The sequence below is a fragment of the Podarcis liolepis genome, assembly GCF_965112155.1.
Source record: "Podarcis liolepis genome assembly, chromosome: 1".
Lineage (NCBI taxonomy): Eukaryota > Metazoa > Chordata > Lepidosauria > Squamata > Lacertidae > Podarcis > Podarcis liolepis.
The window spans coordinates 65,597,251-65,616,501 of NC_139554.1; the positions used below are offsets into that span (position 1 = coordinate 65,597,251).

Here is a 19,251-nt window from a genome sequence, read left to right on the forward strand (position 1 = left end):
CGCGGAACGAATTAATTTCGTCTTGCGAGGCACCACTGTATTCTAACTAACTCTTCAGTGTTAAGGAGAGAACTAGAGCTAAAGGCATGATTTTAAAATAATATCACTTCTTTGCTTTTCATGGCTGCCAGAATATAGAATTTAAAAGAGATATGTTCTGCTTTAGAATTGTTTCTCTATAGGCTGGTAGGAAACCATGTTTTCTGAAAGTCTACAAAGGCATTTGAGGTAATATCCCAACCCAACCCTGACCAGATACTGCTTCATGGTCATTTTTTTACTTTACATAGTGAATGTAAAATATGAACTGGGTTGGAAGTCTTGATCTGGACGCAGTCCGGCAGTTTTCTAACTCTTCTCTGATTCCCACCCCCAATAACCAGCATCAATTGGAGGAAGCAGAGCATGCTAAATACTTGCATAAATATTTAAGTGGGGCATTTGTTGCTGCTTCATACACATCCCATTAGAATTAATGGACATCAAACAGCAGTGGCATGGGCTGGTTGCTTCCTGTGCTGTAAGCAGTCTGTATCAATCTTTTCATTTTAGCTACTGTATTTAAAATGATTTTCCTGGTTCACACATGTCATTATGGCAAACCGTGGCTTAGAACAAAGTTATGGCCACTTTGCGCCTTGACAGTTATTCTGTTTCTGCGTTGAGACTAAGTCATGGTCTGACTTTGTGTGTTGGCCAAACTTGAGCTCATGGTTTAGCATTCGCAGAATAACCAAGATCCACAAATGATAGGATAAATCTTGTTGGCAGCTTGCAGTTAGCCTGGAGTTAGCTAAACAATGACCTGAGTTTGGACAATATAGCATAGCAGCAAATCAACCTATGAGGAGTAAAGCAGCCACAATCTCCTGTTTTGGAGCTCATTCATTTGTGCTAAGCCATGGTTTTGCTTAGTGTGATGTGCAAACCAGGCCTATGTTATTTATGTTAGAGCTTAGCTTTTTCCTGCGATTAACAGTTTTCTCAAATCAGTGAATGACAACTCTTAAGTGTCCACAAGTATACATTCTGATATAAGTGTAGATCAATATATTGACTGCTCACAAACTATTTTTTTTTGCATAAAAAATTCTTTATGGAAATTCATTAGCATCATTACAGATGTAACTTCACACATTCACATACATACTTACAAAGAAAAGAATATTCTTAAATTATTTTACCATAAGATATTAATTTAAACTTCTAATTCCGCTTAGATTTCAACTAAGCTAAGATCAAATAATAATACATAAAATAAAGTAAGATACAACAAAGTAAATTAAATTAAATGTAGACTTCCCATCATTTCCCCATATAGTTGTCATTTATGATTTTGAATGTACTTACAACTATTACCTTACTCTTAATATACTTTCTAATACTTTCTTACAACATATCGTACCGATTTTTCTTTAATAAAGAAATAAAGAGACAAACTAATCATATAATTGTAGAATGTAGTCACAGTGGACCATTAGCCCCAAGTAACTAGTAGGTTTATTATAATTATTATTGACAATATGGAGAAAAGAACCTGTCATAGTTGATCATAAAGGACCAGTATGCATGTGTGACTCCAAATGGCAACCAAATACTGAAATCCATCCTCCCCTTCTGGTTATAATTTTTCATTTATTAAATTGGATATTCGCCTAATGCTGCAGTCTCTGGCAATGTCCAAAAGAATGTTAAAAAGATCACTTATCATTTCTTCTGTAGAGCAGATACCTTGTCGATTGAAGTTTAAATATTAATTGTTCATATTCAGCTTTGTCATGGCTGAAATTACACAGGATATTCACAAATAAAGTGAAAATTAAAAAATACAATTTCCATCAGACTGTTCAAATATTGGATATTATATAAATTCTTAATTATTTACAGTGATTATGATATCTTTTGGCTAATTCTGGAAATATTAATATTACATTGTTGATTTTAAGTATTGCTCCAGATGGAAATAGACCTGCACCTCTTTCCAACTTCTAGTTACTTAAGTGTTATTTTACTAATCATTCATTTATAAATATTATGGTTTGAGTGTTATGGAAGAAAGCAAGGCATTCAATTAGTAGTTTTTAAGTGCTTGTATGGTGCATGGTGGAGTGGGAAAGGTAACCTCTGCCATAACTGATAAGAATTAGAGCTACAGCTTAAATAACCCATTTATTATCTTGGGTGAAGTGGGACATTGGAAGCTACTTATACCAAGCTGTACAATTTGTCCATTGAATTCAGTATTATCAAAAGTGATTGGCAGGGGCTTGTCAAATGAAACTTTTGCCTGCAGAATATGTGATTTACCACTGAACTCTAGCTTTCCCCCTAAGTGACATTGCCCTGATATTTCTCCCATAATAAGCCAAGTCACTCTCTGCACCGTTTTTCACCATAGCTGATAGTAATGGTTGTCCTCCATAGGTTGTGGTAGAGCACAGTTCACATGCTTGAACGGTTGGGGAAAATATCTGCCTACGTGAGACTTTCTGAGAGCTCCTGCCAAGAGCAAACAGTACTGGACTTGCTGGTCTGACTCATTATAAGATTGCTTTATAAGTTTACTTTCTCTCCTTCTTTATTATATACAGCTGTGGTAAAAAACCCACCCAACAACCTATGGATCATTGCTGCAGTGTTGGCTCCCATTGCTGTGGTTACAGTCATCATCATCATTATCACGGCAGTTCTGTGCAGGAAGAACAAAAATGACTTCAAGGGAGACACCATGATGAACCTACCACAGAGAGCCAAAGTAAGTAATTTTCATCCCAGGCTCAGGAATGGGAATTTCTTCTTCAGTGTTACATTCTCCATCATTCTGTACTTGAAGAACAAGATTGTGCTCTCTTTGGACAGATTTTACTAAACCAGTAAGACAATAAATACTCTGTGCTCAGAGACAGAATGAAGCCGTTCCCATTTATAGGCTTCCACCCAAGTGCAAGGCAATCTTTATAGTGTAAGTCCCTGTGAAACGGAGGAAGTACTAGCTGCTTAATGTGTCTTCAGAATAACCTTTAAAAAACCCTTTTTTCAACCATACAGGTTGAGCAGACATTATTGGGAGGAGGGTTAGAAGGGAGTACTGAATAGAATATGTGATTCACAGCAATATGCTTCCTGATAACTGCTACTGTTCAGTTCTTTTTGCCAGGGAGTCTAAAAAGGCCATTATCAGGTGTTTGAAACACTCTATTAACTTACTAGTGCCTCATGACCATAATAGAACAGCATGGTTGAAATAATAGATATTCACCAGTTGTGCCTGCATGCCAAAGAAAGAAACGATCTAGCTCTTACCAGGTCAAAGTGGTGAATAAAATATCCTGATCAATATCAATCACTACTTCTAAGTTTTGTAGAAGTTTTTATTCTAGATACTAGGTACTAGTCACATCTAAAAGGGAAAGCAAGACAATCATTTAAGAAAAATATAGAAACCTTATTAAAATGTTATGAAATAAAAAAATAAAAATAAACAGTACATTCAACTCTTATCTTACGCGATGGTTATGTTTCAAGGATAGTGCATAAAGCCAAAATGGTGCATAGTCAAAACACACTCTCCCTGCACTTTTGAATGCATGCTCAAGGTGAATGCAATGGCAGGTGGAATTGCTTATATCCCCCCACTGGATGCCTGCTCCCCTTTTAATTTTTTTTCAGCCAAGTGAATAAAGCTGAATTCACACAAGCTAAATGAGCCTAAGTTGCGGGTGGACTATATACATTAATAGTTTGTCTCTTTCCTGATTTTGATAATAAAATCATATCAATTTTATACAGTTTAAATGCAGAAATAGCAAAAATGGATAGCACACCCAGGTGTCACAATTTCTTTTTTTTTTATTTTGAAATGGCCAGAAATATGATTGGAGTCAAAAATCTGAGCTACATGCTTTTTTGTAGAACAGATTCATAAGTAGTGAAGCAAACAATAGGGAAATCCTCAACATTTTTTACCTCCATTTGGCTGAACTGAAACTGGAGGTTGAAAGTTCATAGGAAGCAGCAGGTTTCTGCCTCAAGTGGTGCTACCTCACCTGAGTCTGAAAATAGATTGCAGTTGTTGTGTTCTAGGAAAGCTTATTGTTTCCTGGATGGTTCTTAGGGGCTTGTCATTGAGAAGATCCTTGATGACAGATAAGCTTTCATGAAACATCTGCCTATGGTTTGTTTGTTTGTTTGTTTACTTATTTATTTGAATGTATCTATTTATTGAATTTCCAAATTGTCCAATGACAGAAATTCTCTGGGTAGTTCTCAGTACGTATAAAAATAGAAAATAATGCATACTTATGAAATATGAACGGTACAATATAAAGCCGGAATAAAAATACAATGACAGATGAAACAGCAGTGCAAAAGGTATAAACCCCACACATGCACATGCACACACACATAAATCTACGGAACACTGAAGCACTTTCCTAAAAGGCCTGGCAACGCAACAGAAAAACTACAGTGTTGGCACCAAGTGAGTCTCTCTAAGGAGAGCATTCCACATTCAGTGTTGGAATGTGTTTGAGTTTACTTGGTGAAGTTGAAGATGTCTTGCCAGCAACAAGAAGTGCTTGTATGGCCTTGAATGTTATCTGGAGTCTTCAGATTCAGCTTTGGGAACCTTCTTTTCTTCTCTCTCAGCACCATGGTCCCCCTCCAAACAATCGCCTCTTCCCTGCGGCTAAAGTTTACTCTTGAAAAACAGCAGATGATCCTCTGGGTACATATCCTGGCTTACATCTAGTTTGCTCTTTACTTCATTACTCTGGCCAGCTTCTGTACAGTTCGGAATTCTGTGGGTTAGTAAAGGCTCTTGCCATGAATATAAAATTTGGATAGTATAATTAAAGGAACATTTGTGCACAGGGATAAGAGGATAAAGGTCCTTCCTGTTTTTGATTTATGTGCTCTAGTGTAAAATGTTTGATTAATGAAATTAGAAGAACATTTTGTTTTCATTTTAGCCTGCCTGGAGTTTTGGTCTGTCAGGCATAACAGTAATCGTAATTGCTAGCAAATTATTAAGCGTAAAATCTTGGCAATGCAAATAGTTGCCAGTAATATGTGCTGAGTGTATTTAAATAGACTGTGTGTTGTTTCTCTAGTTGCAAAAATGCCTGAAACTACTTGAGCACTGCAAGCCTTCTGGATGAAAAATCTGTTCTGTGAATATGGCTGAAGTGGTTTGTTTATTAAAATTATGCTTATGAAATGACGTTATAATCTGTGTATATTTAAAATCTATTGATTAGGACGGCTGCTGCTGAGGGTAATTTGTGAGCCTTTGCTCTGCAAAATATAATGTTTCAAGCCTTCTGAAAAGGAACCTTCTTGGCTTGCTGCTTTTATTCTTGTGGAGTGTTTCTATTTTATTTGCTCTGCTCTGCTTGCTTTGATTTCACATATCAAGGGGGAACAAGGAGAGTGGAACTGCATAATCAGTGCTGCAGTCCTGCTGCTGCTAAGAGACTCCTATGCACTGCAGCTCTTTGCACAGAAGGGCTGCCTGCTGGACCACCTTTTAGAACTCTCCCTTTGTGAATGGAACTAAGCGAATTATTGAAAGGATAGAGGGGTAATGAATCCTTTGGCATTAAATGTTACAATGTGCAGCAGGTGAGGGAAGAGATTTGGTGTGCCCCCCCAGGCCGTCCTGTTAAGGACAGCTCTTTAAAGGAAGCTGGGCAAATTGAATGTACTCGGAAAAGATCAAGTCTAGGATCTTGAGAGTTCCTAAATCCTTTTGTCATTCTTGATTGCTTTAACAATAAGGATGGTCTGTACTACACTTACAGACATTTGTGTCAACTGAGTTCAACCAAAAAGAAAAGTGGGGGAAGTGAGGTTTTTGGCACAAGAAGTGAATGAATGCACATAAGCATGCTCTCCAAAATAAGGGCATCTGTCCTTGTTAAACTTATGAGGGTTTTTTGCCTGATAGAAACTGAAATACATTGCAAGGGTTGACTATTGAATGTGTTGGATTTCAGCTACATTATTTTATGTTTTGATGTGGAGGCTATCTGTGTTAAATCTCTGTTCATTTTAATTCATTGCATGATTTTAGAGAATTTAGTGATTTTATATCTGAAGGGCAAGGAAAGTCAGGTGTATGTACCCTGTACCCTGCGCTCTTATGACAGATAATGTGTGCCTGTTGGCTTAAATGTTGCTGTTAAAGTAATTAAATGAGTACATTTCTGTAGAGTTCCATTGCAAGGGCATTTGCATACTTTTATGTTCACAGAACTGTTCATCTGACAGTATTCAGTCAGCTTCAGTTCTCTACTGTGATATGAAATTACAATGCTGAAATGATTTTTGTGGTTTATTTCTGGAGTTCACACATTTCCTCCCCATTACTGTATTCCTGTGTAGCTGTTGCCAGAATGGAATAAACAGTTTTGCCAAGTAAACCACAGAAGTAGATTGAAGCTCCACCCTAATTAGGTCTCTAATGTGAAGTCCTTTATTATTCAGGAGCTTCTTAGTGTCAGAAGCTTGCCCCCCTTACTTTTATGTCAGATTATTATACTATTATTATTTTAAAAAATAATAATCCCCACAGTCCAGAATATAGTGTGAAAGTATATGATAGGGAGGATGTATAGTGGCACTGAAAGCAGCTACCCTGTGAGGATCTCCTTCTCTCCTGGCAAATCTCAATATGCAACGTGATGTCTAGTGTTGAGAATCCCTACACTCTGCAAACAGGAGTCTGTGAGCTAGAATTGAAGACATGCTCAACACAATTATGTCATTGGGGGAGGGGGCAGTCTACTTTTAACATTATTGTTGACACCTGTCAGTCTCAAGGAGTGCGCCTTTGTGGGTGAAGCCAAACCGTTGGAGGTTTACAGCGCCTGCTGTGGCTGTAGAGACCAATACTGGAGAGACATGTTTCATTGCAGAAATTAGAGTGGCTAAAAAATAAGGATAAAGGGTTTCATTGCACAGTTGGCAACATATTGATTGCTTTCTGACAGGTGAATTTAAAAACCTTTAATTTGTATAAAAAATGTTCTGTGCATTAAAAGTTGAAAGAAGGTGAGAAACGTTATTTTTCAGTGTCTTACTTCATTTTGAGAAAGAAAAACCTATCCTCCCCCCAATGGCATGCCATTGAATGTGCCTCTTGAATGCCCATGCTGCAACCAGGGTCTTTGTTTTTGTTTTTATAGAATATTCAGGTTCATTGGAAACCTGTGATTTGTGATAGGAATGAAAAAACACTTGACAGGTTTGACTCTAAAATAGCTCTGCTTATTGATTGTTTCAGTCAAAATGTCACAACGGATTCATCAAGTGTTGTCCTCATTGCCCTCTACGTGTTTTAACAATTTCCCCTAAGATGGAACTGGAGCTTTTCCTTCAAATGGCTCTGACAACAGAAGTGTCACTGGAATGTTCTTCTAGCTCGGTTTATGTGAAACATTGTACAGTGGTGCCTCGCAAGACGAAATTAATCCGTTCCGCAAGTCTCTTCGTCTTGCGGTTTTTTCGTCTTGCGAAGCACAGCTATTAGCGGCTTAGCGGCTATTAACGGCTTAGCGGCTTAGCGGCTATTAACGGCTTAGCGGCTTTAAGAAAAAGGAAACAAACTCGCAAGAACTCGCAAGACGTTTGTCTTGCGAAGCAAGCCCATAGGGAAATTCGTTTTGCGGAACGACTCAAAAAACGGAAAACTCTTTCGTCTTGCGCGTTTTTCATCTTGCGAGGCATTCGTCTTGCGAGGTACCACTGTAATAGGGTTTCACATTGGTGATGGAGGACAGTCCAAAATTGGAAATAAGATTTGAATATCTAATGTCATAGGTCTGCCTCCTGAAGCCGTTTCAGATGGGACTGAAACTCTCCATATTCTGGACCAATCTGAAATTAATCCATTTTATGTCTCTAATATGAGCCATCTATGCTTCCCACTATCCCTAGCAGAAAGGCAGAAGGGCAGACCCATGGCAGCCATAAGGCCTCAGGCTAAGTATCTATACTCTCTTCCAGTATTTATGGCTGCTGTGATTCATCCATTTCAAAGTACATTGAAGTGACCCCACTCAGTCAGAATTCAAGTATGTATGTATGTATGTATGTATGTATGTATGTATAAAATACAACATACGTAAGTTTAGAGATGGTATACCTGTGAAATGTTGCATGCATCAGTTGAATGTAATTGATCGTCACAAATTACAAAAGTGGAGTTATTGTTTTCACGAAGCAGGTTGTGCTCTGCATAGTAGACAATTTCAGCCCATCTGTAAAGTTTAAAAATGGATATGTTCCAGCAAGTTGCTAATACAAAAGGCCTGAAACATGATTTTATTGTTTTGGCATGCCATTTAATGTCACATTTGTTCCTTTATATTTTGGAGTAACACAAGGGTACAGCTTAATATTTCAAAACCATTTTGTTCTGGGTGATATAAGCAACAGTGTTTGAAGAAGACACTGATTTCATCAAGGTCAGAGTATCTCCCACTGCATTTCCATCTTATATCTTTGGGGGATTGCTGTGTCTGTCTAAGAAACATTGGACTTTTTTATGTAGAAAAAATCTCCTGTTGACCTGATATGACTTGTGAAGCAGACAATAAGCTGGTACATTTTCTGTTTCCTTCTTCTTTCCCATATTCTGATTCTCTCTCTCTCTCTCTCTCTCTCTCTCTCTCTCTCTCTCTCTCTCTCTTTCTCTCTCTCTCTCTCTTATGGATTTGATTCCAATAAATCATTTGTCTGCTTAAAAATAGAGCCATTCTAAACATTGTTTCTCTGTAGTTTGAAGCCCCTTTTTTTACTCTAAGCTGCTGCAAATTCTTGGTGCAATGTTCTTCCTCCATTGACCTCACAGCTTAATTGGCCTACACTGCTATTAAATTCTGTTGGCTGTGGCAGCCACCTTATCATCCATGATTATCCATGTCATGGATGCCTGTAAACAAAACTACATGGGTCACCACAGCCAAAGAAGAAAGAAGGAAATGCCACCAAGGAGAATAGTATTGGGATGAGACACATGGGTTTGCAACAAGTGCCAAAACATGGATGATGCTTTCAGAATCACAAAAAGGAGTTCTAAAGAAGGCATGTACTTTAGACTCAACAGTAAAATACTTAAAAACGAATGCAGCTACTTTCCCATTAATTCTGTTTCCACAAAAGCATTAATAAATATGAGTAGTTTTCCCTTCACTCTTAGGTACATACAATGTGCATCTCTGGCTAAATCTTGAATTGTACAATTAAAAATGTATTAAATGTATATCTGATTCAGAACTCCTTTGTTTTCTGTACCTGCAGCCAGTCCAAGGATTTGACTATGCCAAGCAACATTTGGGCCAACAGGGAGCTGAAGATGAGGTTTTGCCTGTAACCCAAGAGACTGTAGTATTGCCGCTTCCAGTGAGAGATGCTCCTGCCTCTCAGGAGAGGGAAATTATTCAGGATGGAAGCACTGCTAAAATTGCAAAGTCCAATGACACAAGAAAGAGGTAAGTATTAACAGCAGAAGAAACACCCTGGTAATTCGAAACTACTGTGGAATTTACAACCATTACAGTGCCTATATAATGGTCTTTCGTGTGTGTGTGTGTGTGTGTGTAGAGATATTGGAGCCAGAGTGATGGACTGCTATATTGATTAGCTAGGCTTCCTACAGAAAATATTACTATTATAATATATTTTTGCAAGTTCTTCTTGTTCGAGGGATATTGGTGAATGAAAAGTGACTTTCTACATTTTGTTAGGTGGCCTTCCATTTTATATAACCACTTACCTGCCTTGCTCAATTTTTTTGTTCTCAATTGTTTGTTTGCTTAGTACAAATGATAAACTGAAACTTAAGTCAAATAAGATGGATATGGTTCATTAGCCCAGGGACATGGAATTGCTCTATCCTCTAATGGAGCAGTTTCACAGGTTGGGAGTCAACTAGTGAGTCCTGTCAGCGAAAGCCCTGTACAGGGACTTCTGCTTGCACAATGCAATGTTCTTCCTCTCCTCCACTGGTGTCTCCTGAGAGTGGCTCTGGGGGGAGGGGACAGAAGAACCCCTGGAGCAGTGCACCATTGTGGGCAAGGGGGGGGGGGTATAACCTTACTTTTAAGCCAAATACTTGCCCTGAAGGAACAATCGCCTAGGCGTGACACTGAATTCCTCCCACAGTTTGTGAGTTCTCCTAGATCCACCTTTATCATTGGAGACATTCTTTGGATTTTCCTCCTCAGATGCCAGACTTGTCTTCAGTCACCTCAGGCTTCTCTGCATTGTCAGAAAGATGAATATTTGGAGATAACATAGTTTCCGCAATAGAGATGTAAGAGATTTGATTTGTTTTTATTTTATCATGGCAATTTACAAGAGTAATGCAACCAAAATTATAGGTCCATTTCCTGAGGATCTTGCGAACTCAGTTTCAGCATCTCAAGGGAAGGAGGTCCAAGTGTAACATACAGAGAATGTGCAGAAGTATTATTAATTTATTTACCGTTTTATGCCCAGATAGTTTCTCTACTCAAACTTCAGATTTATTTCAGTAAGGGTGAGGACTTAAAGTGGGTGGGGGGAAGACTGCAGAAAATATAGACTTAAAAGGATCTTAAGAGAGAGTTTTGCTAAGCTAAATGGAGCTCCTCCGAAGGACCTGCTTATTGAACATTTATCCTGATTTGCTTGCACAAAGCTTACACAGAGGTTAGATTATATCCACTCTTTATTACACATTCATTCTGCATTTTTTGAGGGGCAGTTACACTACAGCGAGCATTCATCTTGATTTGTTTGTGTGGTGTTTACATTTCCTCCCGATAGCCATTAATCCACACCTTTTCAATGAATTTACCTGTCACTTTCCAACTGAAATAGACAGGGTTTTTTTAATTAGTGAAGTAGTTCTGCCGGGGCAACAGAGCAGTTTAATCCTCCTTAAATGTGCAGACCTAAAGTTCTGGTATGCGGCTGAATCAGTCCCATGATGCCTTGGAGGTGCTGCAGATAATTACTGCATCAGTTCTAACCACAGACTTGAGGCTACCTAACAGCTGTAGAAATTGTTTACTTTCTGTCAGACCAAAGATTCTTTAATTATAAAGATAAACTTGTCTTATAATTATTTGAAAATGCCCTTGTCTTATGCTCTGACAGTGATTGCTCCTTGACTTGACAGTAGATTACCAGAACTTGTTGCAATGAAGGAGTCGTTGTTGATTTGCTTCCTTCCTTCTGATATCAATACTACTAAGGGAAGCTATCTCATATTACATTTGCATTTGTAATAGTACTACCAAGTTTCCCTTTAAAAATAGCATCCTTATAATTTATCACCTAAGCCTTTTGCTAAAACAGTTAGAACTGCATCTCACATCACACTTAAAAGACATAGATATGGGAACTTGAAGCTCTCCCTAACAGCCTTACAAAACTTGAGGAGTCTAATGTTCTACAAGACTAGGAAGGGGAGAGACACACCAGCTGTGACTTATTGCCACCCTCCTTTTCTTTTGTGTTTATTGTTTACTGTGTTGCTTCTGTGGACAAGGAAGGGGGAAGGGTTTTTTGTTTTTGTTTTTTGCTGTGGATGCTTGTGGGTTAGATTAGAAGGGGTTGGTTGCTGTATTCTCTTGTTAGCTTTATTGTTCAAAAATATGTGTGCATAAAACTAACCCATACAGAATATGCATACAAGCCTTTAGTTGTGGTTCCTGCATTGCAGGGGGTGAACTAGATGACCCTTGGGATCCCTTCTAACTCTACAGCGCTTTGATTCTGTGTACGAAAGCGTGCAAAATTGTATTGAGAATATGCATTCACAATTGAATATCTCCTCTTTTTAAATGTCCAGTGATACAAGACAATCTTGCAGAGGCTAAAAAGGGTTTTTTCCTCCTCATACAGCGCCTATAAAACAATTTTTATTGCAAAGCAATTTCTTTTACTATGCAGTTATAAACACAGCTGCATACAGACTCCATACATGACGAACAGAATGAGAGTGCAGCCATATTTCTGAAAGAGTGCAAGGAGAAAGAGTTGTGCAGTCAGAATGCTTTAACGGCCTCTGTATTGGGGGGAAAGTGACTTTTTGTCCTTTGCAATATTTTCCTTTATCTCTGTGAGTTTACAAAGGAGATGCATTCAATTGTGAATGCATAGAAATCTTTCTAAATTCTGAGCTGTTAAGAAAATGTACTGTGGATGCCTCCTTGATTTTATTGTGTTTCTTTATTGCAACATTTTTATCTTTCTTTTTGTATAAGAATCAGGCTTGAGAAGTCAGCGATGCAAACCAAGCTAATGCAATAACCTTGAAATGAGAAATATGCAGGAGAAACTTACAATCTTCCTTGTTGCTATGGTTACTTGCAGCAGGTCGCCTAGTGAGAACGGTTCTGTCATCAGCAACGAATCAGGAAAGCCCAAGTCAGGCAGAAGCTCTCCACAGAAAGTAATGGCACAGCAGAAAGTGACAAAAGAGGAGGGAAGAAAGAGAAATGGTGAGAAATGTTTCCTGATGAGAGATCTACTGTATAACTGCCATTTCTCCCATGGAGATATGCTGCCACAGAATATGCAGCATTGCAAGCCACTCTTTTTTTTATGCCCTGCAAATAACAACCCTCCATGCATCTATTCTTCTCTCTAGCTGTGTTTCCTCTCTTTGTTTATACACATTTCTCTGCTCTATAAAGCTATCCATTCATCACTAAGCTCAATATTTGTTCAGACTCTTGAATCGTTGCAATCATTGGCTTGTTTTCATAGTACATTAAGAAAATGGGGTACAGTGGTTTGTATTCATGTACCTGGATTTGTATCCATAGCAAATAGCCCTTTTTTGTTTTGTTTTCAGTGTGGCTTTCAATTCCCCCAGATCTGATAGCATGCCTTAATTAGGCATAGCTGGATGTTAAGGTGTGGTGGTCCATAGTGCTGATGATTCTTTGTTCTTTAGGCACCCTCCTTTTTCTCTGTCTTTGCTAAGGTCCTAAGCTAAAGAGCACCCCCTAAGAGTCTCATTTTTCACATTGAAGCTGTAGGCTTTGTGATTAATAGTGTACCAGCTATAGTTAATGAGAACTGGATATTAATTCCCAGCATTTTGTGATTTATTTTTCGCTTGCTTACTGCTCTTCCTGAGTTTTGAATGTTGTATACTGTCTTGTAAACTAATGTGTGAAATCAGTCATTTTTAAAAATTTCTTGCTATCTGATTATCAGTGAATGGCTTGATCTTAAAACTTGCAGCTCCATCTTAAAAAAATATATGTGGAACGTACTATATTTTGCACTAATGTAGACTTACAAAGCTTGCATTGCAAACAGCATTAAATATGGTTTTAAAGATACTTAACTGATTGCAGATGTTTAGGATCAATGTTTGTCCTCCATCTTCAAAGCACTTAATCTGGAAAAGATCCATTGAACTATGTAGTAGTCCCCTGAGTAAACTGTCCCCTGAGAACACTGTAAAATATGAATCCTGCAGTGGGTATAGATTCCTGCATTTATAGCAATTATGAAATCTTCTGCTTGCAAGACTGATATCAAAATCCACATGAATCACAATGGAACTAGCAAATGGTAGCAATTTGAAAGAAAACGGCATGCTGTTTCCCATAGATCCTTCCTGAAAGTATTGAAGAAACACCATTTATTGTCCACTTGTCTGTATTAAATATGTTAGTGAGGATGTTATTTTCTGTTTTGTTTCTTTTTTCTGTGACATTTAGGTTTTAAATCCTCAAAGAAAATTGGTAAGAGATTTTAGTTTCTTAATTAAAACTATACTAATATTTCATTCAATTCATAATTGCTACAATTCTAATGCATCTTTACAATCACTATAATGGCTACTAAAACCAGTATTTCGCTATAAGGAGTGTGGGTGGATGGGTGGGTGATAAATCCATGTATTTGAACCCTGCTCTGAGAATTTAGCTACAGTGAAATATTTTGCTTGTGGGCAGAAAAGATCATGTAATCGTGGCTTGATTTGCTTGTCTACACAGAAGTCTCTAGAGACTGTGCTCTGTGTTGCACCCAGAGGACTCTGTGGTGTTTCCTCCCCAAATATTTTTCACCCCTCTCAAAAATGTCTCACTGAGAGGCCTCCCCCCTCCCATTCCCACTAGCCCCCCTGAGCAAGGGAGAACTCAACGTAACCTCATGTAACTTCACTGGATTCCAGTTTATCAAGGGGTTGCCAGGCTTTGGGGGCCAGTGGTAATTTTGAGAAAGTGCCATGAGCACCAGTCACAAAATGGCTGCCGGGAAGGGTCATGGTGGTGTGATACAAAAAAAGCTGCTTTATGTGTGTGGTGTACTGGTTGCCACATCTAAAAGAGCAGGAAAAGAGACAGGACCACAACTTCAACCCTATCATCAATGGGGAAAGGCAGTTACATCAGCCACCCCTGCACTTGCTCAGAGAGTTCAGTTCTTTCCCCTCTTCTCTGTTCAGAACTGGGGGGGGGGGGGAGAGAGAGAGAGTGGATGGCCAATCCTGGTATCTAATGAAAGGTGGGCATGTTAGAGGGGAGATTTGATGTATGCGACACCGAACCAATGCAGACAAAACTGAGCAGAAAGAGCAAGCAATCACTTGTGCATAATGGATTTTTGAGGGGATATATACTGAGACCTTTAGCAGGTTCCATAGGAGGTACTGGCAGGCTCACTGGTACCCAGAGCACCACATTAGTAAGCCCTGCTGTGCATGCAGATCAAGCAATCAATATAGAGGCAAGACACCTGAATATTGTTTATAAAGTTCTGCATGTTCATATTAATATAGCTGTCAAGGTTGACCTCAGAACCAGAAATTTGTTGCTCCCACAAGTTTCTGGGCCAAACTCGAAGCCTCTTACAGCCGTTCATGTCCAGGAGGGCCAGCTTATATTTTGAGAATACTAAATATTCAGAACTATTTCTGAAGGGGGTTGGAAGAGATGACTTCAGGGTCCATTCCAACTCTTCCATTCAATGAAGGTGCAATTCTGATATTTACCATATAGAACATAGAACTGAAAGCTCCCAGTTCTAGCTTCAGCAGCTTCTTACCAGTGGATAATTACTCAGTAGGCAGACTGAGCTCATGTTTAGGGCACCAGCAAAGCAGGGGCATGCACACACACACAAAAATTGTTAAATAATTATTTGATATTTCAAAATAGTTACCATGCGAAAAATCAGAACTTCCTTACACCCCACAGCACACTCTTCCCCCATTTTTCTGTTCTCTTTTTGTTACTTATGTTGAATCACCCCTTCAGCTCTATCAAACTTGGGGCATCTGAGAGTTAAATACACAGTTAAACAACAAATCTAAAACATAGCCCCTCCACAAGGACAAAACTTAGGCCATGGTCTACAGCTGGAAACTGTAGCAGAAACATAGTTCCAGCTGACTATACATTAGAAATTCCTGAATATTGCAGAGTCTTTACTTTGGTCCATTTCTTATAATCAACACTTGTCACTTGGGTATTGAAACAGTTCAACGTGTACTACTGTACTCCTCATATTTTTAGAGCATTCGCTCTTTTATAGATTTCACCTATATTAACTAAATTTCCAGGCAGACCTGATAATTTTTACACCTCCCTCCTTTTGTCAGACTCCATTAATGAAATTACTATCCAAGTGGCAAAATACTTTGCTTCAGCGTGCATTACGAGGAACCGTTTGATTAAATCTCCCCACCAGCCCTACTAGCGTTCAGCAACCCTTTCTAGGTGACTGTGAATGTGCTGCAACCCCCCCCCCCAAATATCATTAGCCTTTCACTGTGCTGTCAATTCCTAACAGTCCTCCACTGTTCTGAAAATTGCAACTATACTTGTTTGACTGCGACTTAGTGGCTGAGCTGTGATGGTAATAAGAAAGAAAGAATTGCATTTGGGCAAGGGGGAACCGCAATCTTTTCAGTGCTTAGGGCAGGCATAGGCAAACTCGGCCCTCCAGATGTTTTGGGACTACAACTCCCAGCATCCCTAGCTAACAGGACCAATGGTGAGGGATGAGGGGAGTTGTAGTCCCCAAATATCTGGAGGGTCGAGTTTGCCTATGCTTAGCTTAGGGCCTCTGAAGGTCTCAATCTAGCTGCCTTCTTACACTAGTGTATGGCCAGGTTCAGACCTCTGTGACACTGGTGACATATGTACAGGCTTCTTCATTCACTTCAGTGGCAAGAGCGGCTTGTGTGGAGCTTCTGCCATTGAAATTCATTATTCTTGTTCATATTTATGCACGAAAGTTCTGAAAGAGCTCTTGCACAGAGGCGTACCTACGGTCCCTTGCACCATTGGCAAGGAGCTGTATCAGTGTCCTGTTCCAACCCCCCCCCCGCCACCCCCCCCAATAACTTTACTGCAATAGTCACATTGGAAATTACTACATTTTACATGACCCAAGTACCCGATGCATCTAGAGTGAGGGTGAGGCGAGGAGGAAGGGCAAAAAATTGCACGCCTTTGTGTCGTGGTGCAAGAAGGATGGGAAGCTTCTCCTGCATCACCGCATTGCCACACACATATGCCATGCACACCAGAGTCTCCAGTGGTCTACCTTCATGCTGCCTTGCCATTTCTTCTACCACTCGGGTTCCAGCTTTGTCTTAACTTATGACCTTACATACGTAACTGGAGACAGATTTCTGGGGTTATTTTTGTCCCCCTGCTTGCGGTTTCACCAGCCCCTAGGTAGGCCTTGCTCCTGCATGACCAAATGATATCATCATGTTTTTGTTCTGTTCTTGCAGATATAAGGCTGTTTTTGCAAATATAAGGCTGCATACATTTAAATGACATTTGTTTTTCCAAAGAAATCTGAGAACTAGTTTATACTTTTCAGAGCTACGATTCCCAACACCATTAACAAATTACAATTCCCAGGATTCTTTGGGGGTGTATGGGCTTCAAATGTGTTTTACTTGTATGGCATGTACACAGCTTTATTAGCAAGCGGCAAGACCCAAGAAGCAAAGTATAAGCTGGAGCACACTTTGGCTATCTTGCTAAGCCTTTAATGTATTTTTTTCAGTTTTTAATGTATTTCAGAAAATGCAGGATCTCAAAATCAGAATCTCTTTCTTATTCACTTTGGTTGATACAGACTCAAAGTTAAGATTGGTTCATCAGTTGTCATAGTAACAGACCAATTTTAGAATCTGTTCTTCTGGCATTTAGTTAACAGAGGAAAGTGATAACATTTGGTTACTTTTAAAATATAAACTTTAGTGCAGCTCTGCTTAAAAGAGTCCCTCATTCAGGTGCAGATAAGCACACAAATAGGAAACAGTTGAAATGTACATTCAAGAAACACTTCACTGAAAGGCCAAGGGATGTAGCCAATAAAGCTGTTTCATTGGCACAAGGACTTTGGCTTGTGCAACAAGACTTCCTCTTCCCATGCCCCCTCCAGATCTGCTCTAGGTTCCCCCCTCCCCAACCAACCAGAGAAGATTAGGGAAGGGGAGGGTTAGGAAGTTCCATTCCATAGGCTGAGGTCCTTGGGCTACTGGGCAATTTAGCTGAACACCACCCTAACATTTTGGGAGAGATGACCTTCTATTCATAGTTAGAATTGTTTGTTAGGATTTTTAATAGAAGATTAATTTAAAATCATTGTCTTTTATCGATCACGTCTTCACGGGTCACTGTGTTTTCCCTCTCACTTTCCTGCTAATAAAGACAGAGCAATGTTTGCTACAGCCAAATTCTGAATGTGCCTCTTCATAATATTAAAAATTGTGTTCCTTTTTGTAGATGTGCTGCAGTAACTTAAGTTTAATCCTGGCCAATGAATATAGAGTTGGCAAAGTTCACATAAGATTCTGGACTTTTTTGCATGATGGAGGAATGATGCATCTCCGTCTCTCTCTCTCCCCTCCCCCAACCTTCCACCAGTCAGATGATATGACATGTGAGCTGGGCACTCCATGTTGGTGCCTGCTCATGTGAAGGTATCATTCATGCAGGTTTTCTCATATACCTTTTGTTTTGAGGAAGAAAATGCTATCAATTAGCAGCAAAGGATTTTATGGTGAAAAGTACCTGTGGTTTTAATTTGAGTTATGCAGTATCTCGCATTGAGTCAGTGGCAGACAATAATTGTGTCTATAGACATTCAAAAAGCTTTCAATAAAGTATGTCACCAAAGGTTCCTAAGTAAGATTTGTAGTCATGGAATGAGAGAGCAGGTACCCTTATGGATCAGTAACTGGCTAAGAAACAGGAACCAGAGAGTAGGAAGAAATGGACAGTTCTCTCAATAGAGGGATGTAGAAAATAAGGTCCCCAGAAGATTGGTATTGGTATCTCCAAACTTGATAAATGAGTACTAAAATAATGAAATCATTGTAAACAAGTGTAAAGTGATGTACATTGGGGCAAAATATCTTAGTTTCCCATATACACTGATGCGTTCTTAGCTGACAGTCACTAACAAGGAACAAGACCTTAGGGTTGTAGGGTCGCTCAAACATCGTGACCTGATAAAGACTGTGTGGCAGCTGTGGAAAAGGTGAATTTCATATCCGGGATCATTAGCAAAGGGACTAAAAATAAAACTGCCAATATCAGAATGCAGATCTATACTACACTTGGAATACTGTGTACAGTTCACATCAAAGGATACTGAAGTGTTGGAAACAAAACTGATCAAGGGATGGTCAACTGCCCAGTGCGGAAAGGCTGTGACATTTGGGACTTTTCAATTTAGAGAGAAGGCAAGTTAAGTGAGAATGTGATAGAAGTGTACAAGACTATGCATGGTGTAGAGAAATGTTTTTATCCATTTATCATGGATACTAGAACTCGGGGTCATCCATTGAAGCTGAATGTTGGGAGTTTCAGGACAAATAAAAAGAAGCACTTCTTCAAACAAAGCACATAATTAAAATACGGAATTTGCTTCTGCTGGGGAGGCTTAGGTGAGTTCATGGAAGATAAGGTTAAGTTCTCCCACCACTGTTGGAAGCAGTATCCCTTTATCTATGAGTTGCGGGGAGAGTGCAGCTCAGGCCTTGCTTCCTATAGGCATCTTTTAGGACATCCTGTGAGAACAGGGTGCTAGATGAGATGGCCACTGGCCTGACCCACAAGGGCTCTTAATTATCCTTAATGGGCGTGTGTTTGCAAATTCATTTTCCAGGGGTTTCTTTATCACCTGCTGCATTTACACACATGATAAACAGTGTCACTTGGTCTTGAAACCTGTGCATGTGGTGTCTGAGCTCCCAAGGCTAGCCTG

General features: G+C 39.3%; 1 protein-coding gene across 6 annotated transcripts in view; it reads left to right on the plus strand.

Moving 5' to 3' along the window:
• KIAA1549L (KIAA1549 like) overlaps positions 1 to 19,251 on the plus strand; it is a 139,471-nt gene that overhangs the window by 81,239 nt on the left and 38,981 nt on the right. For 3 of the 6 annotated variants that reach the window (XM_083462132.1, XM_083462135.1, XM_083462137.1), the window contains 4 exons: positions 2,592 to 2,755; positions 9,304 to 9,494; positions 12,367 to 12,494; positions 13,731 to 13,754. In XM_083462132.1, coding sequence (XP_083318258.1) covers positions 2,592 to 2,755; positions 9,304 to 9,494; positions 12,367 to 12,494; positions 13,731 to 13,754 — 507 coding nt within the window. The remainder of the gene's footprint in view (positions 1 to 2,591; positions 2,756 to 9,303; positions 9,495 to 12,366; positions 12,495 to 13,730; positions 13,755 to 19,251) is intronic. The other 3 variants (XM_083462136.1, XM_083462134.1, XM_083462133.1) reach the window with 2 other exon arrangements.